Below are 26,177 nucleotides of genomic sequence, written 5' to 3'. Positions count from 1 at the left end.
CCCCCTTTTTTTTGAATAGTATTTTTGCTAAGAACTATAGGTGGGTATTGATATTTCAGTACTTTATGTCTTTGATTACGTTCTGATTCCCAGCCTATTAGTCATCTGTCAGTCTTCTGCTTCTCCTTTGAAGAATCATTTGTTTCTCCCCTCTGTCTGCTTTCAAGATTTTCTCCTTGTGTTGTAGTTTTGTTAATTTTACTGTGATGTGTACATGTGGTTTCCTTTTTATTTGCCCAGCTTGATGTTCACAGGGTTTCTTGAACCTTGGGTTTGCCTGACTTTCATCAGTTTCAGAAAAGTCCTAGCCATTACTTCCTCAGATTTCTGCCCCATTTTATTTCTTCTCTCCTGTGGGGGCCAGTGACACATTAGACTGCCATTTTGTTTCTTCATCCTCTTTTCTGTATTTTCCCTTTTATTTTCCTGCTCAGGGCCTCAGTCTGGATATTTCCTGCTGGATTATTTTATAGGTCAGCTGTAACTAATGTATTAAACCCATCCCTTGGCATTCCTAGTTTCAGTTACTCTATTTTTTAATTTTAGAGTTTCCATGTGATTCTTTTTGATCGATTCTGGTTGTCTGCTAACATTCTTCATCTGGTCACAGATTTCCTTGGCCATATTCAGTTATTAAATACCCTTGTCCAGTATTTACATCCCATCTGGGTCTTTTTCTTTTTCCTGTTTTCTCTCTTTTGGTGTACATTTAGTTCTTTGTCTGCTATGCTTGGTAATTTTTATTCAGTGCCAGAAACTGTACATGAAAACAGCTTGGCTCAGGATGATTTTCTGTTCTTCAAGAAAAGGTTTACTTTTGCTTCTTCTTCTTCTTCTTCTTTTTTTTCTTAAGATTTTATTTATTTATTTGACAGATCACAAGTAGGCAGAGAGAATGAGAGGAGGAAGCAGGTTCCCTGTTCAGCAGAGAGCCCGATGCGGGGCTCCATCCCAGGACCCCGGGATCGTGACCTGAGCCGAAGGCAGAGGCTTTAACCCACTGAGCCACCCAGGCGCCCCTACTTTTGCTTCTTGCAGGCAGTCAGAGCAGAGCCAGACCATCTTAATCCAGTATGGGATTGAACTGTTTCAGAGCTGGGCGTTTTGAGATAGTCTCTTTCTACTTATCCTCATCCTAGTGTGCACTCCCCAGGGAATCCCAGAGATAGCCTGTGGCATGTTCTAAGCCCCTCCTCCTTGGTAGACCATGAACTCCATTTTCATCTCTCCCACTGGAGACTACTGGAAGCATTGCTTAACTTAATGCATTCCCCTGAAAGTCCTGTCTTCAGTTTTGGCTTCTCTCATTTCAGAAACTGCCTCAGGTTCTGCTCAGCTTCTCAGCCCCCTAGCCACCACTCTCTGCTCGGCTTTTCCACCTCTCAGCCTTGTGCTGTTCATAAATTGGGAGAAGCCATAGGGCATAAGCAGTGCAGAGTATCAGACTTGCCTGAATATTGTTTCCTTCTTGCTGGCATCTTAGCCTCTCAGATTCTGGTTGCTTTGGTAATTTATTAATGCCTTGAGATTTTCTGGGGATTTGTTTTGGGTTCTACTTAGTTTTTTCCTTTGTTCTTAGTGGGAGGGTTCGGTCTGTCTCCTACTAACTGGTTTTTCATGGCCAGAAACAGAAGTCATTAGAATTTTCTAATGTTGGATCAGTCTTGTATTACCAGGATAAACCCAAGTTAATATGAATATATTATCATATTAGTATGCTGGTGGTCTTGATTTGATAATATCTGACTTAATACTTTTGCCTTTGTTCATGAGAGTTGGCTGGTAATTTTCCTTTCTCATACTTGTCCTATTTTAGTATTAATGTTATCCAGCTTCATAAAATGAGTTTGAGAGGTTTCCTCTATTCATATGCAATTTTTGTTTAACAACAAAATTACCTTTTATTTTACCATTCTGTAGAACTTTTTACTTATTTATTTAAGATTTTATTTATTTGACAGAGATCACAAGTAGGCTGAGACAGGCAGAGAAAGAGGAGGAAGCGGGCTCCCTGCTGAGCAGAGAGCCTCCATTTTGTAGAACTTTTAAAAAAAGATCTTTTCCAGGGGTACCTGGATGGCTTAGCTGGTCAAGCCTCTTCCTTCGGCTCAGGTCATGATCCCACAGTCCTGGGATCAAGCCCCACATTGGGCTCCCTGCTCATCAACTGGGAGTCTGCTTCTCCCTTTGCAGTTCTGCTTGTGCACACTCTGTCAAATACATAAAATCTTTTTTAAAAGTCTTTTCCAGGGGCACCCGGCTGGCTCAGTTGGTGGAATACACAACTCTTGATCTTGAGGTCTTGAGTTCAGAAGTTCTCTACACTCATGTTGAGTGTAGAGATTAGTTTATAATCTTTTAGCCACCCAGGTGGGTGGCTCAGTGGGTTAAAGCCTCTGCCTTCCAAAAAAAAAAAAAAAAGCCTCTGCCTTCAGCTCAGGTCATGATCCCAGGGTCCTGGGATCCAGCCCCGCATCAGGCTCTCTGCTTGGCGGGGAGCCTGCTTCCCTTCCTCTCTCTCTGCCTGCCTCTCTGCCTACTTGTGATCTCTGTCTGTAAAATAAATAAAATCTTTTTTAAAAAGTTAAAAAAGGGGCGCCTGGGTGGCTCAGTGGGTTAAGCCTCTGTCTTTGGCTCAGGTCGTGATCCCAGGGTCCTGGGATCGAGCCCCACATCGGGCTCTCTGCTCAGCAGGGAGCCTGCTTCCTCCTCTCTCTCTGCCTGCCTCTCTGCCTACTTGTGATCTCTGTCAAATAAATAAATAAAAATCTTTAAAAAAATAAAAATAAAAATTCTAAAAACTTTTTAAAATAATGTATCTTTTCTACTACGGTATGTCATATGGCTGTTTTTCCATTCATAATCTTTTTTTGTTTGCACCTACCTCCTTTTTATTTTGATCAGCCTGGCAGGGTTTATTAATTTTATTAATCCTCTATTATATCTTGGTCTATTTATTAAATTTCTACTCTTTTGGGATTCATTGCATTGTTCCTTCACTAATGTCTTAAACTGGATACTTATTTTTTTTCAGCCTCTGAAAACATGTTTTGAAACCTCTGGATCTCTTTAAGTACTACTTTAGCCATATCTAACAAGTTAGGACATGTAATATTTACAACTGCCACTGTGATTCCTTTGACCAGTGGGTTACTTAAATGTTTATGGTTTTGTTTTTAAGTAAACCCTACACTCAGCATGGAGCTCAAAATCACAATTTTGAGATCAAGTCTCCCATTCCACCAACTGAGCCAGCCAGGCACCCCTATTTTTGTGTTTTTAATCATGAAAAGTTTATATATGAAAACCTTATTCCTCTTTTATGGCTAAATAATACTCCATTGTACATATATACCATTTTATTGATTTATCTGAGAGAGCACAAGAGTGGGGAGGGAGAAGCAGACTCCCTGCTGAGCAGAAAGGGTCGACCCTGGGACTCTGGGATCATGACCCAAGCCAAAAGCAGACGCTCAACCACTTGAGTCACCCGGACATCCCTCCATTCATCTATTGCTGAGGACTTGGGTGGCTTCCACCTTTGACTACTGTGGATAATGCCACTATGAATACTGGCATACAGGTAATCTATTTACTCTCTGCTTTCATTTATTTGGGGGTATATACCTAGGAGTGGAATTTTTTAGTTATATGGTAACTGGATGGATATTTAACTTTCTTTGAGGTGAACTGCCAGACCGCAGCAGTCGTGCCATTTTACATTCCCACCAGTGAGGCACAAGGGTTCTGGTTTCCCCACATCTTGGCAAACTTTGGGTTTTTGGTTTTAGTGGTTTTATTTCATTAACAGGCATCCTAATGGGTGTGAAGTGATATCTTGAGGTTCTGATTTGCAGCTCCCTGATGGCTAGTGATGTTGAGGATACACTTACTGAACATTGGTGTATATGGAAATGTCTGTTCAGCTCCATGCTCCTTTTTTAATTGGATTATTTTTGTTGTGGGGTTATAGGAGTTCTTTATTGTCTGGATGTTAACCCTTTATTAGATATGTAATTTGCAAGCAATTTTCCCATTTGGTGGGTTGTCATTCCACTTTCTTCATAGTATTCTTTGATACATAAAAATTTTCCATTTTACTAAAGCCATATTTATCTTTTGTTGCCTGTACTTCTGGAGTCTTAAACTACTGCCCAGTTCAAGGTCATAAAGATTTGCTGTTTTTATCTAAGAGTTTTATAGATTAGATAGATTCATTCTTAAGGGTCCAACTTCATTCTTTTGCTTGTAGATAGTTTTTCCAGCACTCTGCTAAAGAGACTGTCTTTCCCCATCCACACTCATTCTGGAATGACAGAATACTACACCCAAAGGAACTCACCCCACACTTTTCCATTGTCGTAGTTGAAAAAATTTGCTGTTGAATTCATTTCTTTAGCAGAAAGATTGTTTTTAATCCTTCCTTGCCCTTTGGCTGCTTTCTAGGAGTATCTCTGTCTTCTATTTTACTGGCAATGTGAATTTGCTTGGGATTCATTTGGCTCCTGAGTACCAGGTGTCAGCTATTTCTGGAAAGTTCTAAATCATGTCTGCTCTCTTCTTGTAGAGCTGACCCATGTACACAGAGGCCCACTCTCTTTAATGTCTCTCAGCTCCTTTCTTTCTTGATAGTTTCTTTCATATTTAGTTGCTGCTTTTATCTCTTAAGAAATTAGGTACCCAAGTGCAGTCTTATGGTTGGGAATTCTCAGAAGACACCTTTCCTTTTATTCCTACTTCATTCTAGACCAAGTGTCTCCATTACTTGTCTTAAGAAGGGGGTGAGGAGTGGCTCGTTTTATTCCTGGCCATTTATTTATTTAAAAAAAACATCTTGTGGGGCGCCTGGGTGGCTCAGTAGGTTAAAGCCTCTGCCTTCGCCTCGGTCATGATCTCAGGGTCCTGGGATCGAGCCCCACATCGGACTCTCTGCTCAACGGGGAGCCTACATCCCCCTCTCTCTCTCTCTGCCTACTTGTGATCTCTGTCAAATAAATAAAATCTTCAAAAAAAAAAAAAAAATTGTTACCAAGCATTTGAAGCATTTCGCACCAGGAGCTTTTTTGCTCCTCTTCTCCTAGTCCTGGGGCCCCATAGCAGGTTTTATTCTTTGTGCTGTCCCACAGTGGCCCTGGTTTCTTCGATGGCCTGGTTTTTCTCTCATGCTAGCTCTGAGCTCCACTGTCTCATTTTCTTCTCAGAGCACCTCAATCCCAGCCTTGAACGACCTTGAACGATATATTCATGGCCTTCCACCATTTTCTAGCAAGAACTATCTGGTGAATGTTCGTGTGCCATTTGCTGTGCCTGTAATCTCTTTAGCTCCTTTTTAATTACTTTCTAAATAAGGCAAAATTCTTCCTTGATGAGCTCTTATAAAGTAGATCAGTGTGAGAGAGGGGCCAGGCCTGCATCCCAGGTTGGCAGGAGTTCCTAAAGCACAGGAATGGGGGTCGTGTTCAGCCTCATCTTCTCCCCCCTCATCCAGACAGGCAGCCCACTTCACACTCAGTGCTGACGAGTTCTGTCACAGGAGAGTTCAATGTCGATTTCCTCTTTACTGTTTTGCTTTGGTGATTCTACGGCAGCTGAGAAATCGTACTGTCTTTATACCACAACTAGTGAAAGATCAGCCTTATATTCCTGGGCTGAGATCTTCATGGCTAACTCTCCTGTTGGATTCTATTTGCTTATATTTGATGAGACTTTTACATATGTTCAGAATGAAAGTGGTCTGTTCTTGGCATGTCCTATCTATTCTCATGGCTCCTGAAATGAGCAGTGTTATTTCCTATGTTTATGGACCCTCTGGAACATTCTCAATGTATGATACTGGGATTTTCTGTTCTGTAAAGGTTTTATCAAACATCACCTGTAAAACTACGTAGTTTAGCTTGGCTCCTTTTTCTGGGAAGATTTTTAACCTCTTCAGTTTTTTTTTTTTTTAAACAGCTTTGGTCTAATAAGATTTTCTGTTTCTTCCTGACTCTAAGATAATTTAGGTTTTCCTGGAAATTTTTTCCATTTAAACTCAATTTTCAAATCTACTGCCATAAAATATATGTAGGAACTAAGACATGGCACTCACTTTATCTGTATTGTTTGTATTTTTCACAAGAGCAGATTAAAGTGGGCATAAAATGAAGACCAGATGCCATTCACCAAATGATGATTGGTAACCTGAGTGGGGTCAAGGGGATAAAAGCCCTGATCCTGCCTTCTACCCCAATAAACGCTGTGCTCTGCTCAGTCTCCACCTTCTCTTTCTCAGTCTTAGGAAAAGTCCTCAGTGCTGTGGGCAGTGCCCAGCTACTGATGTCCCAGAAATTCCAGCAGTTCCGGGGCCTCTGTGAGCAAAACCTGGTGAGTGTGACTCTTCCTCCTCCACCGTGGGCCTTCCAGACTTTGCCTTCCTGCCAGATTAGCCCCTCTAAGCCTCTGTGCTCTCCTCCCTAACACAGAGAAGGTGCTGGTGACACATGTCCATGCCTTGCACAAGGAAAAGAGCCTTCCAAATCTCTAATGCCTCTTCAAATAGAAAAGCAAAGCCTATGTGAAAGGAGCCACATGAAACTTAAAAATCAGCACTGACTCATTTGTATAAAACATGCTCTAAGACGTCGGGTGAGGACTGGAGACCTATCACCCCCTGGCCTTCCCTATCAGGAGGGTGGCTTTTCCTGTGGAGGCCTCACCTCACTCCCCATGGCCACGGACAGCATGTTCCTAGGGCTGGAGGATAAGGGAGAGTGTTTATCTCCAGGACCTGCAGAGTTCCTGATGACTGGCTGGGGCAGTCATCATGAGCAGTGTGTTGTCAGAGAACAGACTAGGGGGACAGAAATCCTGTGGGTTCTGTAAATATACCCATCTGGCTGTGCTCCTGGCTTCTTCCTGCCTCGTTGTGAGACCACAGCCGGGAGCTTCTGTACAATGAGAAGAGCTCTCAGCCTGACATACATTAGGAGCATGAGGGCCTTCGTCCCTGTAGTCCTACAGTGGTGGTCAAGGCCTCAGTTCCATGTATGTACAGGGCCTGCTCTCTTTCTCCCAAAGATCTGCACCATCACGGGGCTGGCAGTGACCAGGAACTTGCTTCATTCCCTCCTACAGATCCTGATGTTGGGAACTGGGGAGAAGCAAGATGAGGCCTCCAGGGACCCTAACCAGAGCTGGCAGGGTCACGAGACCGTACTTGGTGTGGGGTGCAGAACAAGCGTCTGCCTTGCTCGCCCCACTGATCCCTATCTCCCTCTGCAGAACCCTGAAGCCAACCCACGTCCAACAGCCCAGGACCTGGCAGGGTTCTGGGACCTGCTACAGCTGTCCATCGAGGACATCAGCATGAAGTTTGATGAACTCTACCACCTCAAGGCCAACAGCTGGCAGCTGGTGGAAACCCCCGAGAAGAGGAAGGTGAGCATGGAGCAGTGCGGAGGGGAAGTCCAGGGACAAATTCCTGGTCGGCAATAACGCTGCCCACATCGGTCAGTGCTGCTTGGCTCCCTTCTCCGTGTGTCGTCTTTGAGCTGGGGGCTCACGTCCATCAGTGCGCAGGGTCCATGCTTGGCTCTCGTCCAGCATGCTGCTCGCTCTGTGTAGTCGAGGCTGCCCCCGAAGCATGCCATCCCACCCTGCATGTTCAGAAAGGGGGCTCCTAGGAGACAGATGCCCACAGTCCTGAGCACAGGTAGAGACATGGCTGTCAGAACTCTGGAGGCAGATCAGTCCTACTGGGGCCAGCCTCTCCCATGAGATGCGGCTTCCTTCCATAAAACCATGGCACCCAGGGACCCCTGTGGTTACTGGGTACTGAACCACGGCCCCTGTGAGTTCTGACCCCCTGAAAAAGCCTGTGAAATGTGGCCTGGGAGTCCGAAGTCCTGAATTTAAATCCCAGCCCAGGCCATGTGACTCAGGCTCCCCATGGTTCAGAGCAGGGGTGGGAACAGGTGCTGTGTCCATCCCTTCCTGCTAGAACATTCTAGAATCCTAAGCTTGCGTTTTGCTCCTATGCCTTGTGCTATTCCCACTATCATCGCTTCTTGTGGCTTTCTGATTCCACGTGTGTGTTGCTTGTGCCTGATGTGGGGAGGCTGGGGTGGAGGCCCCAGCTGCCAGCATCAAGTGGGAGGTAACACCCCACAAAAGGTGCACCTTTATTTTATTTTTCTTCCCTCCTCACTGTCTCACTAAAGGAAGAGAAGAAACCACCCCCTCCGGTCCCAAAGAAGCCAGCTAAATCCAAGCCGGCAGTGAGCCGCGACAAGGCCTCCGATGCCGGGGACAAGCAGCGTCAGGAGGCCCGCAAGAGACTCCTGGCGGCCAAGCGGGCAGCTTCTGTGCGGCAGAATTCAGCCACGGAGAGTGCGGACAGCATCGAGATTTATGTCCCTGAGGCCCAGACCCGACTCTGAGACCAGGAAGTGGGAAGCAAACAATTTTAAGTCATTAAAAAAACACACAAACTAAATGTGAACGGAACACCATTTTCTCAACCTTTAAGATGGTTATTCTGTCCAGAGACCCTGAGCCAACTTTCAATTGATGCATACAAGGGCTCACAATTTGGCTTTTTTGGGTCCCTCCCAGCTTTAGGTTAATGAAGACTTCATACAAAAAAAGTCAACAGAAACACAAAACTCTCAAACTCTTTTCCCCTCTGGTTGGCCACGGTGGGCTAGGTAGACGGACCTCGGCACCTCCTGGCCCAGCCCCCAGACTGCGGTCTTTTTACTTGTTCTATCTCACGAGAACTCGCACTAGCTTGTTTACAAGACGAGGACAGTCCGAGGACAGCCTTGGGTCCCTGCCATGTCCTTCCTCCTCTTCCCGCTACCCCGCTCTGACCTTGCAGTTTTCATTCTTCTGTTCGTCTCCTCTCCCTTCAGAGCTCACCCTGGGGCCACCGTCGTGGCGGCCGGCTTGCCAACTCTGGGCCCTGCGTGCAGCTGCCAGCCTGGAGAGCCAGACCCACGCCCCTGCCCCAGCGCTCCCAGTTGCTCATGCGCACAAGCGGCAGCAGCAGCCCCCGGCAGGGGGGAGGGGAGGTCTCCGAGAAGGGGAGGAGGGTTCTGGGCTTGGGGGGGGGACAATGAGATAAAAGCCACCGTTACCACACTCCAGACTCCCGCCTCTTTCTTCTCTCCAGCCCCCTCTTCCTTCAGTAAAATGTCTGACTCAGAGTGACTTGCAGGGGATACTCAAGACAGGGACCCCATTTTCCAGGGGTCGCCTGTCCCTGGCCAAGCCTGTGTACAGCACCTGAGGGGCAGGCGGCTGTGTCTGTATGTATGTGTACATATGCACATAGACCTTAGAGTGTATATTTAACAAACGCCCATCTGCTCACCCATGCCCCCCAGCGCCGCCGCTGGCTCTCGGGGCACCTGGCAGGAGGCGGGTGTGTGAATAGCATATATTTTTACATGTACTATATCTAGGTGTGTGTACAAGTGTGTGTAAAAATATATACCTTGTGTGTAAGCGGCCTTTTTTTTGGTCTCCCACCTGCCCCCTGCCGTGGGCCCATCCGCCCTGCCTCTGAGTTTTCTATTCTTTTTTTTTACCCCAATCATCCTTCTCTCTCCCACCCCACACCGCCCCCACCGCCCCCCCCCCAGCCCAGCCCCACTCCCAGGGTGGCGTCAGCCCTGAGCTGCAGTAGCCGAGGCCTGCAAGACTGGGGGCGGGAGGGGGTAGGGGGAGGCCCAGCACACGAGGGCTGCTCTCTCTACCATGGAGATGACGATGGCGTTGGAGATGTCCTCATGTCCGGCACTCGCTGCAGGGGCCCCGGGTGAACAGAGGGCCTGCTCTGGGGCCCCGTTCCAGCCTGGCCGCCGTCTGTGACCTTGGGCAAGTCACTTGACCTCTGTGTGCCTCAACTTCCTCCTCTGTAAAATGGGGACAGTCCCTGCCCCTCCCTACCTCACAGGCATGTTGTGAGAATAAATGAGGTAACGTGTACCAAGGGCTCATGGTGTTCTTACAGCGGGCAGGGCCAGGCTGGGGTGAGATGGGTGGAGGGGACACCCCGGGAGACTGAGTGAGACCCCTTGTCACACAGCAGCTCTTTGGAGACAGGCTGACTTGTGTGCAAACTGTCACTCCAGCTCTGGCACAACCTGGCTCACAACCCTGGGCGAGAAAGCTGCCCTTGGTTCCCTGACTTTACAAATGAGTAACATCCCCCTTAACCTGCCTCCTGTGAGAAACAGACACTTAATACTGCTCCATGTAAGCCAAGCTGGGCTGCCCTGGCCCACCCCCCAGACCCAGGACCAGTACTCTGTCCCCTCTGCAGCGGCCTCCCCCTGACAGCTGTGTGCACTCAACACACTTCCTGAGCACCTGCTCCAACAGTCCCGCACGTGTCAGGTGGTCACAGAACCACACTCTGGTGGAGGAGAAAGACACTGAATGAGGCCTACGTGAGTTTAAGTCTACCACAGGCAGCAGAAGAGAAGATGCAGCACCAGGAGGCTGCAGGAAGCGAAAGAGCAACCCCACACACAGCCTGGAGTGCAATGCTCTGCTCCAGCCCAGAGGCACCAAGGCTATTAACCTGCTCTGGGGGACGCAGGGCAGGTCCGGGGAGAGTGCGTTCCAGGCAGAAGGATGTTCAAGTATAAATGCCCCATGGTACAAACACGGTTTTCAGAAAGTTTCAGGCCAAGCTGGGCTGCAGACGCCTGGTCTCCCTCGACCCACCACCCAGCTAAGACGCAGTGACCTTGGGCTCAGGGGTTGCACAGAACTGCCTCCCAGCTCCACCTGGTCCCTCCTGAGCTCCGCTCCTCCCTCAGGCCAGACCCCCATGCTTGGTGCTCAGAGCCTCATGCCCTCCTCTCTGGATCCCGTTAGTGGCACGCACAGCAGGGCGGCAGAACCACCCTCGGGGGCACTCCCTGGACCTATCCCCGCCCTGTGGGGAAGTGGTGATTAGAAGAGTAAGTGAAGAGGTTGCAGGTGGCCTTGGGCACTGAGCGGGACCCTCAGAGCGGTGAGTGAATGCTGGAGGGGTCCACAAGCTAGCTAGCAGCCCAGCTCTATTCCTGACAGGCCTCAGGGGAACAGGGGGGACGCCTAACCCTCAGGGCCTGATTGTTCCTGCCACAGCAGGGGAGTGGCCCTGGCAGTTGGATCGGGGTCTCCAGCAAGGATCCTAAACTCCCTACAGCGGAGCACGGGGAGCAGGAAGCATGTGACGTGCAGCATTGGGGCCTCCACTCCTAGCTCTGCTGCTGCCACAGTGAAGAAAGAACAGGATAATGAACACCATGTCCTTCACCCAAAATCAGCAACTGTCAACAACTACCATATTTGCACCATCCCTCGCAGGCCCATTCAAACACGCCTCACTTCTCCCCGAGCCATTTGAGAGCTAGCTGCATACACCATACTTTACCCCAAACACACCAGGCACCGCCTGAGAATAAGGACATTCCTGCATGACCACAATACCACTGTCACCCTCTAACGTAAAAAAGGAGTGGTTCACGAGCACCCCCCAACCCCATTACCCAGAAGAGTGCCAAGGCCCAGACATGAATATGAAAACACAGCCACACTCCAAAGTCCCCAATAATGTCCTCTCTAGCTCTTCCTTTGTACCCACCCAGGATCCACCCAAGGGTCGCTCACTGCTCTCAGTTATGATGTCTCGTAGTCTCACTGAACCAGACCTGACATTCAGGACATGACGTCTTTTAAGTATCCATGCATCTTGGGGCACCTGGGTGGCTTGGTCAGGTAAGCGCCTGCCTTCAGCTCAGGTCATGATCCCAAGGTCCCGGGATCGAGTCCCACATGGGGCTCTCTGCTGAGTGGGAGCCTGCTTCTCCGCCTCCTCCTTGCTTGTCCTCTCTCGCTATCTCTGTCACCGTCTCTCACAAATAAATAAATAAAATCATTTTTTATAAAGTATCCAAGGATCTTGCGGAGTGTTGCATGGTCTAGAAGTATGTATTCTCATGACTAGACTTCTATAAAACAGTATGAGCCAGAACATGACTAAGATAATATCTCATTCTCTGTACTTCTATCAAGAAGGCATTTGACTATTTAGGAAAAGACCAACAGCAGCTTCCCAGAGAAGCTGCATTTCCAAAGCTGGGCTCTGAAGGGACAGAAAGGGGTTAGGAGGGAGAGACTGCAAGCTGCGGGGTGCTGGGGGAGAGGCAAAGGGAACCTGAGCCTGTGCACTGAGCCGGGGTCCCTGAGAACCATCCTCAGAGCGGCACATCCTAGGACAGGAGCTCCAGGGTCCCTAGTTGTTCCCAAGCCTGGCGTCTCCCCCACCCCATGGCCTAAGCTGAGAGAGGAGGCCAGGCTGCAGCCAGGAGCAGCACTGGGTTCAGAGGCCTTCTGGCCAGGACAGCAGGACAAAGCCACTGCCAGGTGGCCTGCCAGCCAGCAACACGTAGATGCTAGCACAGGTCAAAGTGCTGCTGCGGACCTCCAGCCCGTTGGAGAAGTTGTTCCCACCATCATCACTGGAATGGAGTTTCTTTCTTTTCATTTTTTTTTTTTAAGATTTTATTTATTTATTTGAGGAGAGGCAGTGAGTGGGAGAGCACAAGCAGGGTCAAAGGCAGAGGGAGAAGCCAGCTCCCCGCTGAGCAAGGAGCCTGAGTCAAAGGCAGACACTGAATAAATGGCCAGAGACACCAAGGCGCCCTGGAGTGGAATTTCTGAGAGAAACACAGAATGGAGTACTGTCCCCTGCGCTTTGGAATCTGGCAGACCTGAAAAATCCATGTGGCCCTCACTGCACCTCCCACAGCAGCCAGAGGGTCTTTACGAAGTCCTGACTCCATTAGCACCAGAAGTCACCCTCTGCGCAGAAGCCTTTGCAGCCCACCTGGTGCCAGCAGAAGAAAACCCAGCCTTCCCACCTTGGCCCAAGAGGCCCCTGCCCAGCTCTCCCACTACACCTCCCATGGGATCCCACCCTAGCTTCACCTCAGGCCTGGCACAGGGAGCACAGCTCCCCACCAGTGCAGTTAACGTAACCCTTCCTCAGCCCTCAGGTTAGCGCCCAAAGTCCCTGGGCCAGGCCAGGCTGGGGCAAAAACCCCTGCTCTGGACTGGGAGCATAAGAGCCACTTGGCTTGTCTGTCTTTGTTGTTGTCGCTGATGTGGTAATACTCCTATCTGTGCAGCTATATGAGGATGTGTCTCCACAAGGAGATGGTGGGCTCCCAGAGAATAGGAAGTAAGTTTTTTCCACCAGCCTCAGTGCCTAGCACAGACGAGAGCTTCATTATTTCCCAGCTGGCTCAGCCGGTGGAACATGCGACTCTTGATCTTGGGGTGGTAAGTTCGAGCCCCACATTAGGTATAGAGATGACATAAAAACAAAAGGTTTAGGGGAAAAAAGGAAGTATTATTTCCTAAATGAGTGAGCTTGCTGAGGGAAGGAGGGGTGGGACTTCACAGAGAAGACAGTATTGGAGCTGGGCTCTGAAAGATGAACAGGGGTTCTCCGAGCTGAGGCAGAGAAAGGCAAGCACAGAAGCTGACGTGTGAGACTACTGCTGCACAGGAAGGGCCTCAAATGCCACGTTAAGTAGTAAAGGCTCTAAATGGAACGGGGACCTTTCCTCCTACAGAAGCTACCTTCCCATGAGACAGGGGCCCCCAGTTCCAGCGTCCAGGCGTGGCCATGGTCCCCTAATGACCAGCCAGCATCAGGGTTTAATCTCTAGCATGTGTGCAGAGAGCCCAAACCTGGTGACGCCCTGTGACCAACAGGAAACGTGGGCCTTTGGGGGGCCTCAAATGCTATGGCTCCAACCTTCCATAGACTGACAGATGACTCCCACATCTGACTCTGCAACCCCAATTTCCTTGAACTCCACACTTCCCACTCACATCTCTACCTCTCAAAATGAACATGTCCACCAACCAGAAGAAGTAAAACGAAGTGAGAAGGGCCAGAAAGTCACCACGAAGCAACCGTCCCAGCAACAACTAAATCACCAGTGGGTGTCACAAGTCGGTGAAAGTTTGCTGAGGAGCAGAATGTTTGGTCTCAAAGGAGCACCCCACAAACTACTTACTCATGAAATACGGATTAAAAAAGGGGAAAATTATAACTTTCTGATGGATAACCCAGCAGATACCACCTTAAAAAGATGGTGAAGTTATTGTTGCTGGTGAGGGAAAAAAATAATGTCCTATGTCTTCTGTTGAGACACACTGAGAAAGGCACATCATTCCTGTGATATTTCTGTCAAAAATCCACCACCAGAGGGGTGCCTGAGTGGCTTAGTTGGTTGAGCATCAGACTCTTGATTTCCGCTCAGGTCATGATCTCAGGGTTGTGAGATCCAGCCTGGAGTTGGGCTCTGCACTCAGCAGGGAGTCTGCTGGACAGCCGATCCTCTCTCTCTCCCCCTCTGCCCCTCCCCCTGCTCATGCGTCTACCTGTCCATGCACACTCTCTCTTTCAAATAAATAATTTTTTTAAAAATCCATAACTTGAAGCTAATCATGAGGAAGGACCATGTAACTGGCCTGGACTCTCTGAAAATGTCAATGTCTTAAGAAACAAAAGCTAATTAACAGTTCAATGTTAAGAGAGATTAAAGAGGGGCGCTTGGGTGGCTCAGATGGTTGAGTGTCTGCCTTTGGCTCAGGTTATGATCTCCAGGCGGTGGGAGCCCCACTTTCGGCTCCCGGCTCAGCATGGAGTCTGCTTCCCCCCCTCCCTCTGTCCCCCTGCTTGTGTTCTGTCTCTCCTTCTCTCGAATAAATAAAAAAATCTTATTAAAAAAAAAAAAGATTAAAGACATCTCAATAGATGGATAAAAAGGGTTTGATAAAACCCAACATCCTTTCATAATAAAAACACTCAACCAGGAATAGATCTTCTTCAAGCTGATAAAGGGCATCCAAGAAAAACCCATAGCTACTATCATATTTAATGATGAATGACTGAGCTTTTGCCATATGTTCAGAAACAAGACAAGCGTGTCTGCTTTTACTACTACTTTTTTTTTTTAAGATTCATTTATTTATTACAGGGTAGGCATAAGATAGCAAACAAATGCGGGAGGGGGGTGGGAGGGAGAGGCAGGCGGGGGAGGCAGTGCAGGGGGAGAAGGAGGGAGAGACTCTCAAAGCAGACTCCCTGTTGAACATGGCCCATCATGGGGCTCCACAAGAGGCTCCATCCCAGAACCCTGAGATCATGACCTGAGTCAAAATCAAGATTCAGGGACGCCTGGGTAGCTCAGTTGGTTAAGCAGCTGCCTTCGGCTCAGGTCATGATCCCAGAGTCCTGGGATCGAGTCCCACATCGGGCTCCTTGCTCAGCAGGGAGCCTGCTTCTCCCTCTGCCTGCCTCTCTGTCTGCCTGTGCTCGCTCGCTCTCTCTCCCTCTGTCTCTGACAAATAAATAAATAAAATCTTTAAAAAAAAAAAAAAAATCAAGATTCAGACATTCAACTGACTGAGCCACCCAAGTGCCCCGGCTTTTACTACTTCTATTTGATGTATTGGAGGGCAATGTTGCCCAGGCAACAGAATGAATGAATGAATGAATGAATGAAACCCAGCTTGAGAGGTGCCTGGATGGCTCAGTGGGTTAAAGCCTCTGCCTTCAGCTCAGGTCATGATCCCAGGGTCCTGGGATGGAGCCCCACAGCGGGCTCTCTGCTCAGCAGGGAGCCTGCTTCTCCCTCTCTCTCTCTCTCTCTGCCTGCCTCTCTGCGTACTTGTGATCCGTTAAATAAATAAATAAAAAAAATCTTCTTTAAAAAAAAAAAAAAAAAGAAACCCAGATTAAGAAGAAAGAAGTTAAACTATCTCTATTTGCAGATAACATGATCTTTCATATAGAAAATCTTAAAATATCCATAAATAAACTATGAGTTAATAAATGAGTTCAGTAATGTTCTTGGAAGTAAGATCAATACACAAAAATCAATTGAAGGCCGCCTGGGTTGTGGTGATGGCTGCCTAACAATGGGAATGTGCTTACTGCCCTCCCAACTACAGATTCCAAATGCTTAAATGGTAATTTTATGTTTTGTTGTTTTTTTTTTTTTACACCCCCTCCACACACACACACAAATTAAAGAAATATGATAACCTTAGATTGGCTGCTGGACCAGAAAAAAATTCCTGTAAAGAACATTATTGGGATCATTGACAAAATTTGAATATAGATTGTAAATTAGGTAACAGTATTAAATCAATGTTAAAATTTTTCTAATACTAGGGGCACCTGGGTGGCTCAGTGGGTTAAAGCCTCTGCCTTCGGCTCAGGTCATGGTCCCAGGGTCCTGGGATTGAGCCCCGCATCAGGCTCTCTGCTCAGCGGGGAGCCTGCTTCCTCCTCTCTCTCTGCCTGCCTCTCTGGCTACTTGTGATCTCTCTGTCTCTGTCAAGTAAATAGATAAAAATCTTTAAAAAAAAAAATTTTTTTTTTCTAATACTGATAAATGTACTATGGATTTGGAAAAGAATCTCCTTTTCAGGAGATACTCACTGAAGTATTTCCAGGTAAAAAGTAATAAAGAATGCAAGTTACTCTCAAATGATATTGGCGGGGGCAAGATATCCACACATACACATAAACACACAGAAGAGGATATAATAAAGCCAAATAAAGCCAATATAATAAAGAATCTGGGTGAACTCTTAGAATAAAGGTATAAGTACCATACAAAGTCTGAAATTATTTCAAAATTAACTGTTTTTAAAAAAAAATTAACAGGTCCAAAACAGAACTATGATCTCGCTTCAAACCTACTCCTTCCACAGTAGACCCACGTTCGAAAGTGGCAGTTCTCTCTCCCCCACCGCTCACACCAAAACCCTTGGAATCAACCTCGACTGGGTTCTTTCACACACATTCCAATCCATGTGCAAATCCTATTGGATGCAACTTCAGAATACTTCCAGAACCCCACCCTTCTCCCCCGCCCCGCTGCTACCACCCTAGCCTGAACACTTGCCGGAAAGCTCCTCGCTGGTCTCACCCAGAGGGATTCAGTTAATACATAAGCCAGACCATGCCATCCTTCTGCTCAGAACTCTGATGTCTCATGGCGGCCTACAAGACGTCCCAGGCTACGTCCCCACTGCTTCTGAGAGCTCATCTCTCACCCTTCTCCCCAGTCACACTCCCCTCTGGCTGCTCCTAGACCAGGAGTTGGCAAACTCTCCCTACCTGCCTCAAACACTCCCTGGGCATGACTTCTGGTTGTCCCAATGTCACAGGAGGCACCCTCCTCTCTCTCTTTTGTAACTCTGCTTTATTCTTCTTCAGGGAACTCATTTCTCTCCCCAAGCCATGGAGCTACTCAGTTCATCGTAGTTCCCTCATAAAAACTGCTTCCCTGGGGTGATTACTTTAGTTCAGTGCTGTGTCCCCAGCACCCAACACAGTGCCCCACACCTAAGATGTCGGTTCGTATTGACAAGAGTAAGTAACTGGGTGTTGGAAGGTCTGCACTGTTCCACAGTGGGCTGGGGGTGGGGGAGGGATGGGAAAGCCTGCCTGGAGTCCAGGTGGGTCGGGTGTTCTTCAAGGGTCAAAGTGATGGACAAGACTTGATGCAGAATGGGGGAGTGGGGGGGAGGAGGTCTGTCCTCTCTGACTCCCTCTTCTGACTAATGCCAACAAGAGTGGGTAAGGGGTGCTGCCACTCTGAGGAGGCCCCAGGCTCCCCCAGCCCCTGCCCCTCTCACTGGCCCCGAGGGTGCTACTTGGCTCTTTCTGGCCATTCTTTTTTCCTGAATCTTCACTATCACCCTCCCATTTTATGGGAAACTGAGGCCAGCAGGAAAGGACAGTAAGCTGGCAGAGGTGGGCTGTCCCCACCACAGTCCTCCTACCCAAGCCCCACGTGAGCCCCCACACCAGCAGGGACCTGAATGACCCTTCACATGAGGATGGCGGAGCCATCTGACATGCCTTCTTTTGGACTGGTGAAAAAAGCCATACTTGGCCCAATGGAAGAAAGCCCTCCCACGGGAATGGGCCAGGCAGTGGGGGCCTTTGGGGGAAAGATGGGGGAGGGCCTGAGAACTAGAGAATGCCCCTAGGTGTTGTGCCTGCCTCACTGGGGAGGAAGGGGCAGCCCAGATAAATCCCCCTCCCCTAACAATCAAGAGCAAGCGGTCCGCAGCGCGCCCCGCATCACCTCCCCTGCCTACTCAGGGAAGACGCCCCCGCCGCGGGCCAGTGGGTCAAGGCCAAATAAGGCTGTGCCAGCGTACAGCCCGCCCCGCCCCGCTGCGCGCATTCTTCTGCCTTGTAAGGCCCGCGCCGCCCCGCCCACTGAGCCCCGAGACGACCGACAGCCCGCCGCCCCGCACCGGCTCCGCACATCGAGAGAGCTCCTTCTCCACACCAGGTGGGAGTCGCGGCCGCGGGGGAGCTAGACGAGGCGGTGTGACAGCCCCACAGACAGGGACGCCCGAGGGTCTCAGCGAGGGCAGCCCTCATAGGGCTGGGGCTGCGAGTTGCGGAGCAGACGGGGACTCTGGCAGGGGGGTGGGCAGCAGGGAAACTGTTCCAGACTGGGGTAGCCACAGGGAAAACTGTTCCAGACTAGGGTAGCCACTGGTCCTTTGGCGAGGGAACTCTACCGGGCCCTGCCCCTTTATTATGGAGTTTCAGAGCCAAACCCAGAGCTCTGGGGGGTCCAGAAGGAGGGGAGGGGGGATGTGGTCGCCAGTGTTTCCTGCCCCAGTAAACCTATGTGTCAGACAGGAAACAGCCTTGTAAGTCTCCTGGAGACTCCTCTAGAACTCCTGGGGCAGAAGAGAGGGATGGAGACGGGGAGAAAATCTGTCCCTCCACACACACCGACGCTGTGTGCGTGCACTTGGGGGTTCTACGCACTCCAACATCCGCCCAAATATGCCTGTTGGGTGGAGAAGGTCTGCCAAGGGCTCTGGGGGCTGGACAGGGACCTGGGCTCTGTCCAGGTCCGAGGGGGGACCTCAGACTCTCTACTCCCCCTCTCCAGCCCTACAACTGCCCTGAGGAATGAGTCAGATAACTCAGCCATAGAGGAGGTGATTTTACTAGCAAGGCATCGGGCACTACCAGCCATAGGGACGAGATAATGGGGGCCTTGTCTTTGCTGTTATGGGGGGATTTCAAACACCAGAAGGAGGGAGGTGGCACCTAGTTGCAGCCAAACACTAGTTATATCTGATCCCTAGCGTCTACGACCTCCAGGAGCAGGAGGGGATGGCTCTAGGGCTAAGGACCTAGCCTGCCTCTGACCCCTTTTTCTCGACCTCCTAGAAGCTGCCTCTGGTCACAGAGAGCCCTCAGCTGCAGCAGGCCCACCACAAGCCTCTCAGAATGTGTGTTTCTGTGTTCAGGCATCAGGGGTGCCAAGAGCTGGCCATTATCACCCACTGACTCAAGCCTAGCCCAAGCCTAGCCCAAGCTTTTGCTCTCTATCCCTCTCGTGGGCATGCCACTTCCTTTCTTGGGCATCACTTCTTAAACTACACAGTCAGGTGGGGAAGGGGGTGCCCTCACCCTGCTTCCCAAGATTGCTGGGATGGATAAACCCTGAAGTTCAGTGCTTTCAGCCACGATATGGCTTCGGGATCAAAGAGGGTGGGGAAGGGGGAGGCCTTGAAGACAGAAGAGCCCAGCCAGTATCACAACAGTGGGTGAGATCCTAGCCATTCCTGCTTCCGGCTGCAGCTTCCTCTGTTCTCCAGGCTGTGTCTGCCCCAGAGCTGTGCAGACAGGATGGGGTTAGCAATAGTGATGATAACCATCACAGCCTCTCATGGCCATGGACTACTTCTTGGCTGCCTTCTGTTAGTGCCATGAATCCAAGTTCCCAGTGAACAACAAGCTCAGGGAAGGACTGAGACCCTCAAAGCACAAAAAACCCCTGCTGATGCCACCACCCCACACCAACCCAGGTCAGATGAGAAGGGCTTTTGTCTACCCACCCCGAGCCACATGAGAATCATCCAGGGCCAGGTGTGTCAGGCCAGTGGCACACAACAGCCATTGTGTCATGCCTACAGGTGGCCCTGTGGAAGGGTCGGGGCTGGCCAGGATCCCTGCTCAGGGTTTAAGAGCTCAAAGACCACAGTCTGAGAATGACTGGAACAGAGTCACGGGATAAAGGCCTGGCACCATTCAGGGCTAAAAACAGGCAGAGACTTCCTGGAAGCCCTCAACCAAGGGCAGAGGAGAAAGAGGGACAGTAGTCCTGGGGCCTCAGCCACGCCCACAACTGCCCCAGCTGAAGGGACTACAGCTCTAGTCTTCAGGGGAAGAGTCCTCACAGGCCATAACAGGTTCAGGGAAAGAGCACCTTGCTGGGCCTCAGTTTCCCCATCTGTGCAGTGGGGGCAATAGCCTGGCTGCAGTTGCCCTCACAGCTTTCATTAAACAACCATCTGTTAGCCTATTAGTAAATCAGGGGAGGGAGAGAAAGACCTCTAAGTGCTTACTGTCAGAGCAAGGGTGTGGGAACTGCTCCCCAAGGGGGTGTCTCAAGAACTAGGCTGGAAAAGGAAGGGTGTTCAGGGTGGGGGGTGACCAAGAAAGTCAGTCTGAGGTTGTCTGGGAAACCTCCAGAGGTCCAGCATGGCAGAATCACAGGCAGCTAGAGGAACACAGTGAAGGGTCCCATGGTCAATCAGAGCGAAAGGTTGGAGGGGTTCACACAGGGTCCTGAATGCTAGGCTCAGGGGCCTACTTATTCCGGGAACTTTCAAGGGCTTCAAGGTGAAATGACAGGTGGTACAGGTCTGGGTCTCTGTGGGTTGGGAGAGACTGGCTGGAAGCTAGGAGGCCAGATCTAGACAAGGGTGACAAGAAGCTGGGTCTCCCAGCCCAGGGGAGCCTCATGACCCTATAAGCACGGCAGAGTGAAAACAAATCAGGTCTATCACCCACCTAAGGGGCTGGTCAAGTGTGGGCAGGTTGGGGGAGGGGAGACTTCCCAGAGCATATGCCTTCTAAAACATCCAGAGCCTGGAACACAGAGCGATGGTGGGGAGGGAGGAGGGAGCAGGAGGAGGGAGGAGGAAGCAGGAGGAGGAGGAGGAGGAGATGACAAGAATGTCAGGAATGCAGGGCCACTGATCCAGCTCCTTGCTGCTGGAGCAAGGAGGAAGAGCTGGCAGGAACCTCACAGCCTCCTACTTTTCAGCCCACTTTCTCACTTGGAGGGAGAAAGATGGACAGTGTAAATGCTATAACGAATTAAGAGAGAGAAAGCGAAGGCAGGTTGGCACAGAATCCAATCCTAAGTGTCTTACCCAAACAGCCACAGCAAAAATAGCTTACTTTGTGCCTGGCACCATTCCAGGGGCTTCTCGGGCATGAATTATTCCCTGCTGCTAGGCATTCCTCATGTCCCCATTCCCAGATGAGGAAACTCACTCAGAGAGGTAGAGAAATTGTTTATGATCGCAGAGCCCACGCCTGTCTGCTTTTGTGATGAGCTGGGTGACAGGAGCCCCAAGCCTATGGGAGGCCTTGAACGCCAGGTCCAGACACTGACAGCCAGGCTTAAGTAGGCAGGAAGATCCCCTGGCCCAGGGTCCTAGGCTCTTCCCCCCAACACCCACTTCCTGCAGGGAAGCCCCACCCACCTGAAGCCAAGATGTCCAGTAAGCGGGCCAAGGCCAAAACCACCAAGAAGCGGCCACAGAGGGCCACATCGAATGTCTTCGCGATGTTTGACCAGTCCCAGATCCAGGAGTTTAAGGAGGCCTTCAACATGATCGACCAAAACCGAGATGGCTTCATCGACAAGGAAGACTTGCATGACATGCTGGCCTCACTCGGTGAGCAGGGACGGGGTGGCTGGGGTCTGAGTGGGTCCTGCGAGGGTTGCAACTGAAACAGGCAGTGGGTTGTTCATCGCATATGGAGTCCTTTCCATGTAGGGACATGTGGTACCTACCCTGGCAAGCAGATGCCAGTACTTTCTCCATTTAACAGATAGGTAAACTGAGGCATGGAGCAGTTGGGCACTGGATCTGAACCCAGGCAGGCTCACTCCGGAGCCAGACTGCCTCAGGCAGATTTGTGGTTGGGCTGCCTGGTTCCACTTCATTTAAAGAAAAGGATGAGTGACTAAAGAAAGTTGGAACTGCACAGACCTTCCATTGTGCAGATGGAGAACCGAGGCTGGAGGGGAGGCCAGAGTGCCTCCCTCCTTCAGAAGTCACCCACGCCAGGTCCTTAGAGCCTCTCTGACTCCGGCCACTTCCCTAGAATCAGAATCTTAGAGCTGAAAGAGCTCAGGAACCTGCTCAGATGGGGAACCCCACCCCCTGTGGCCCTACCCCCACATCTCCCCTGTGCTCATCACAGATACCACCCTGAGCCCCGGTTCCTGGCAGACCCTTCAACCAGATGAGACACTGGCTGGGGGAGAGAAGAAGCCTCTGGCAGAAGAGGAGGCAGCCTGTGCTTGTCAAGCCCCAAGCACTGAGGCCAGACAGGCCCAGGGGAGTCCCTGGCCCTGCCCCTCACAGTGGGGCCACCCACTCTGCCCATTTCCCTTCCTGTGAAGTGGTGACCAAGGCCCTCGTGTACACGCCCAGGAAGTCCAGTGGGAGGACTGGGCAACCCTGAGTTGGAGGGCTGACGTGGGACCCTGGGCTTCTATCCAGAAAAACTTGCATTCCTGTTTGTAGCTCTTGTCCGTGGGGCCGCGGGTCAGGCGTGGCCTTCTGGTAGGAACATCAACCCCGGTTAACAAGCAAGAGCAGCCCATAACACAAACAGCAGCAGCTGCACAAGTGTCTTTAATCTCCCCGCTATCCTGCGACACAGATGTGACTGGGGCATTTCGGTGCCCTCACATGGTGAAAGTTAACCCAGACTGGCAGGCAGGGCTGCAGATGCTGCAGGCAGTCAGTACATTGCGGCCCTCACACCCCGGAGGGCATGGATATCCGGACCAGAGGCCGTAACTGGTCAAAGCGGCCTGGAGAGCCCGGGGGAGGGAGCAGTCAGAACGCTGACCATCCCAACAAGACGCTCTACAGTTTACAGAGCTCATCATCTCCTGCCTGTGGGATTCTCACAGGCCATGAAGGGAGGGGGCAGGGAGGAGGGAGGGGACAGGGCAGTGACAGCAGGAATGTCCCACCTGCCACAGGGAAGAACCCCACCGACGAGTACCTTGAGGGCATGATGAGCGAGGCCCCGGGGCCCATCAACTTCACCATGTTTCTCACCATGTTTGGGGAGAAGCTGAACGGCACAGACCCTGAGGACGTGATCCGAAACGCCTTCGCCTGCTTCGACGAGGAGGCCTCAGGTCAGCAGCCTTCCGCTGGAGGCCTGGACAGGGCTGGGGCTGAGTATTTTACCCAGGGTGTCCCCAAGGATGCAAGTGGGGCTGCGCAGGGACTTCAGGGCCCCTGTCCCCAAAGGCCAGAACAGAAATCCCCCATCTGCTGGGATTTCCGTAGCTGCAACTAAGCTGTGTCCTTGTTCCCTTCCCCCAGACACTAGACCATAACAGCCCACATCCACCAAGGCTGCCCACATCCTGAGTTTACCTGTTGGCCCAGCACAATGCCCCCATTTTAGACCTCCCCAGAAACCAAATCATTCCAGGCCCTTCTGGCCAATAAGGTGCAAAAACCAGCCCCCATCCTCAGACCTCACAAAGTATTTCTGTCCCACAGCTGGTCTGTCCCAGAGACAGGCAGAGTGACCCTGGCACCAATTTCAGAAGTTTCTTGGTGCCCACAGGCCCAATCAGAACATCTTCCTGACTACCTTCATGGTCCCCTACCAGAGTGGCATATTTTCATCTCTATTTTCCAGATCAAACAGGCACAGAGAGGTTAAATAACTTGCCTATGGTCACACAGCCAGGAAATGGGATGAGCATGCAAACTCGGGCAGTGCAACTCTAGGGCTCAGGTCAAAGTAAGACATATCCAGCCCACACATTCACAGGCCCAAGGACCCCACAGAAATACTGCAGAACCCCTCCCTCTGGGGCCCTGAAGAGTTGAACTAGCCAGAGACTCACTGCAAGGACTGCTGAGGGACCACATGGTGAGGGTGTGAGGGATGTCCCAGCCTGAGTCCCTATCTCATGGGCCCTGGCCCTGCCCCCAGGTTTTATCCACGAGGACCACCTTCGGGAGCTACTCACCACCATGGGAGACCGCTTCACAGACGAAGAAGTGGACGAGATGTACCGAGAGGCACCCATTGATAAGAAAGGCAACTTCAACTACGTGGAGTTCACCCGCATCCTCAAGCATGGGGCCAAAGACAAGGACGATTAGGCCACCCCAGCCCCCCAGCCCCAGGCCCCTGTTCCACTCTCTTGCTCCCCACACTCACTGTGCTCCATGCCCATGACCCCACAGGATTTTCTCAGGGGATCCTCCCTCTGAGGGGCTAGGGGCCCAGCTCCCCGTGGAGGAACAGGCTGAGAGCGCACAGTGCCAGGCAAGGGGTATAAGGCCAATGTGAGGCAGATGTTCCACCGTGACCTCCCACCACCCCAAGAGAGGACTGTCTTCTCAGGAGCTTGGCCTCATGGCTGCTCACCACAGGACGGGCCCTGTGTCCTGTTGGACCCAAGTTCACGTGCACCCCCACACAGGGAATGACCACTCTTTCCCAGCCACTGCCACTGCCACAAAGCTCACCAAGGTCCCTTCTCAGAACAGGATGCCAGACCCCTCCTCTGTGCCCTGCCCAGCCACTCCACCAGGAGTATAATCCAGAAGACGCAGGTAGGCTGGAAATTGGACCCAAGGGAGGCAGAGTCTCCAATAGAAGTCTGAGCACTGCTTTGGGTCTGCGTGTCTGTTGTTGGGGTGAAATAGAGGAGCTCCTAGTCCCTAAAGACTCTCCTGCCCTCTCCTGTCCCTAGTGGCTGCCCAGACCCCTCCCCCACTCCCAGCTGGGGTAAGGCTCCCCTGAGACCAGACCAGGAATGGGGACGGGGGCAGACCTAAGTGCTGCAGAAAACAGTCCTCCTGGGAGAGAGAGACCCAAGTGGGGAGGACCCTCAGGAATCACCACAGTGTGTCTCTGTGGGGTGGTTCTGTGGCACCAGGAAGACCAGGGTCAGGTCACCCAGCCTTTAGGATTAGAGCCTGGATCTCCAGGGACACCTCCATGCTCCTGGAAAGCCAGGTGGTCCTGGAAGAACAGGGAGGCTTTGGGAACAGGGAGGTGGGTGCCTCCCCGAAGCTCCGGCTAAAGGTGGGACCAGCTGAAGGTGGGAACGATGGGTTTAAAGGATTCCCTGAGATCAGCTCCAGGCAGCCACCATGTGTGGCCTGGGCTGTGCCCTCTGCACCTGCAGGGTCAGTTCAACTACATGACCAGTTTTCACGCTGCACCAAGGTGGGCAGGGCTGGGATCTCTGTTACACGTGAATGATGGGGACAATGACCACAGTGCCTGAGGCACAAGAGGAACAGAAATATTGGTTCAATGAACAGATAGCCAAGAGGGGCAGGGACTACCAGAAGTCACCCAGTGGATCTGGGGCAAAGGGAGGGCTGGATCCCAGCCTCTAGATCCCCCACAGGGCTTGGACCTGGGCTACAAACATCCCACCAGACCCCAGCAAAGGCTGGGGAGCAGCTGCTGGGCCCGGTGCAATCCTGACACCTTCCCTAAAGTCACCCATAGCCAGTCAACCACAGCACAAAGCAGAGGTCTGAGATCAGAACCAAGGAAGTGCTGAGCACTAAGTGGACTGTGTCTTGGACAAGGAGGGTCTAACTTCCCACAAGCCTCTCCCCACATCAGCTCCAGGCCCTGGCCAGAAGCCCATGAAACACCCCCTCTCTTGCCTCCAGAGGGATCCCCACAGTCCCTGATATCCACTCCAGGTGAAGCCAGCCCCAAACGTGTCCTGACCAGGCTCAAATACTGAGGCAGACTCAGTCTGACCATGCCCTCAACCCCCGCCCTAGATGGAGGGCCACTCACTGCAGCCAGTCCAAAGGGAGGGACCAGGGAGTAGGGCAGACTCTGGGCATCCTCTGAGGACCCCCAGAGCGCTAGCCATATATGTTCCTTTTCTTTTTTTAAGATTTTATTTCTTAATTTGACAGAGAGAGATCACAAGGAGGCAGAGCAGCAGGCAGAGGGTGTGGGGGAAGCAGGCTCCCTGCTGAGCAGAGAGCCCGACAGGGGGCTGGATCCCAGGACCCTGAGATCA

The 26,177-nt window shown here is 51.0% G+C and overlaps 2 protein-coding genes and 1 long non-coding RNA gene across 5 annotated transcripts in view; 2 read left to right on the top strand and 1 right to left on the bottom strand.

The window, feature by feature from the left end:
• The window catches only part of DLGAP4 (DLG associated protein 4), an 85,350-nt gene extending 75,381 nt beyond the window's left edge, over positions 1–9,969 (top strand). For all 3 annotated transcript variants that reach the window (XM_044263088.1, XM_044263089.1, XM_044263087.1), the window contains 3 exons: positions 6,272–6,363; positions 7,261–7,416; positions 8,199–9,969. In XM_044263088.1, coding sequence (XP_044119023.1) covers positions 6,272–6,363; positions 7,261–7,416; positions 8,199–8,417 — 467 coding nt within the window. In that variant the 3' untranslated portion in view covers positions 8,418–9,969. The remainder of the gene's footprint in view (positions 1–6,271; positions 6,364–7,260; positions 7,417–8,198) is intronic.
• LOC122916106 overlaps positions 1–26,177 on the bottom strand; it is an 80,035-nt gene that overhangs the window by 28,314 nt on the left and 25,544 nt on the right. The window lies entirely within an intron of this gene.
• On the top strand, positions 18,274–24,789 carry MYL9 (myosin light chain 9). The gene is made up of 4 exons (XM_044263096.1): positions 18,274–18,374; positions 21,592–21,801; positions 23,127–23,288; positions 24,104–24,789. Exons 2-4 carry the CDS (start codon positions 21,618–21,620, stop codon positions 24,274–24,276), a joined length of 519 nt encoding a protein of 172 aa, XP_044119031.1. The 5' UTR covers positions 18,274–18,374; positions 21,592–21,617; the 3' UTR covers positions 24,277–24,789.

This window comes from Neovison vison, chromosome 8 (assembly GCF_020171115.1).
Source record: "Neovison vison isolate M4711 chromosome 8, ASM_NN_V1, whole genome shotgun sequence".
Lineage (NCBI taxonomy): Eukaryota > Metazoa > Chordata > Mammalia > Carnivora > Mustelidae > Neogale > Neogale vison.
The sequence above is the reverse complement of the archived record's forward strand: the minus strand, read 5'-3'. Positions and strand labels throughout refer to the sequence as shown.

Bases quoted from the DNA above. Each gene is read 5' to 3' on its own strand.
- MYL9 (XM_044263096.1), top strand. From the start codon at position 21,618: ATGTCCAGTAAGCGGGCCAAGGCCAAAACCACCAAGAAGCGGCCACAG. The intron at 21,802-23,126 runs GTGAGCAGGGAC...CACCTGCCACAG, and splicing joins TGACATGCTGGCCTCACTCG to GGAAGAACCCCACCGACGAG. The intron at 23,289-24,103 runs GTCAGCAGCCTT...CCCTGCCCCCAG, and splicing joins CTTCGACGAGGAGGCCTCAG to GTTTTATCCACGAGGACCAC.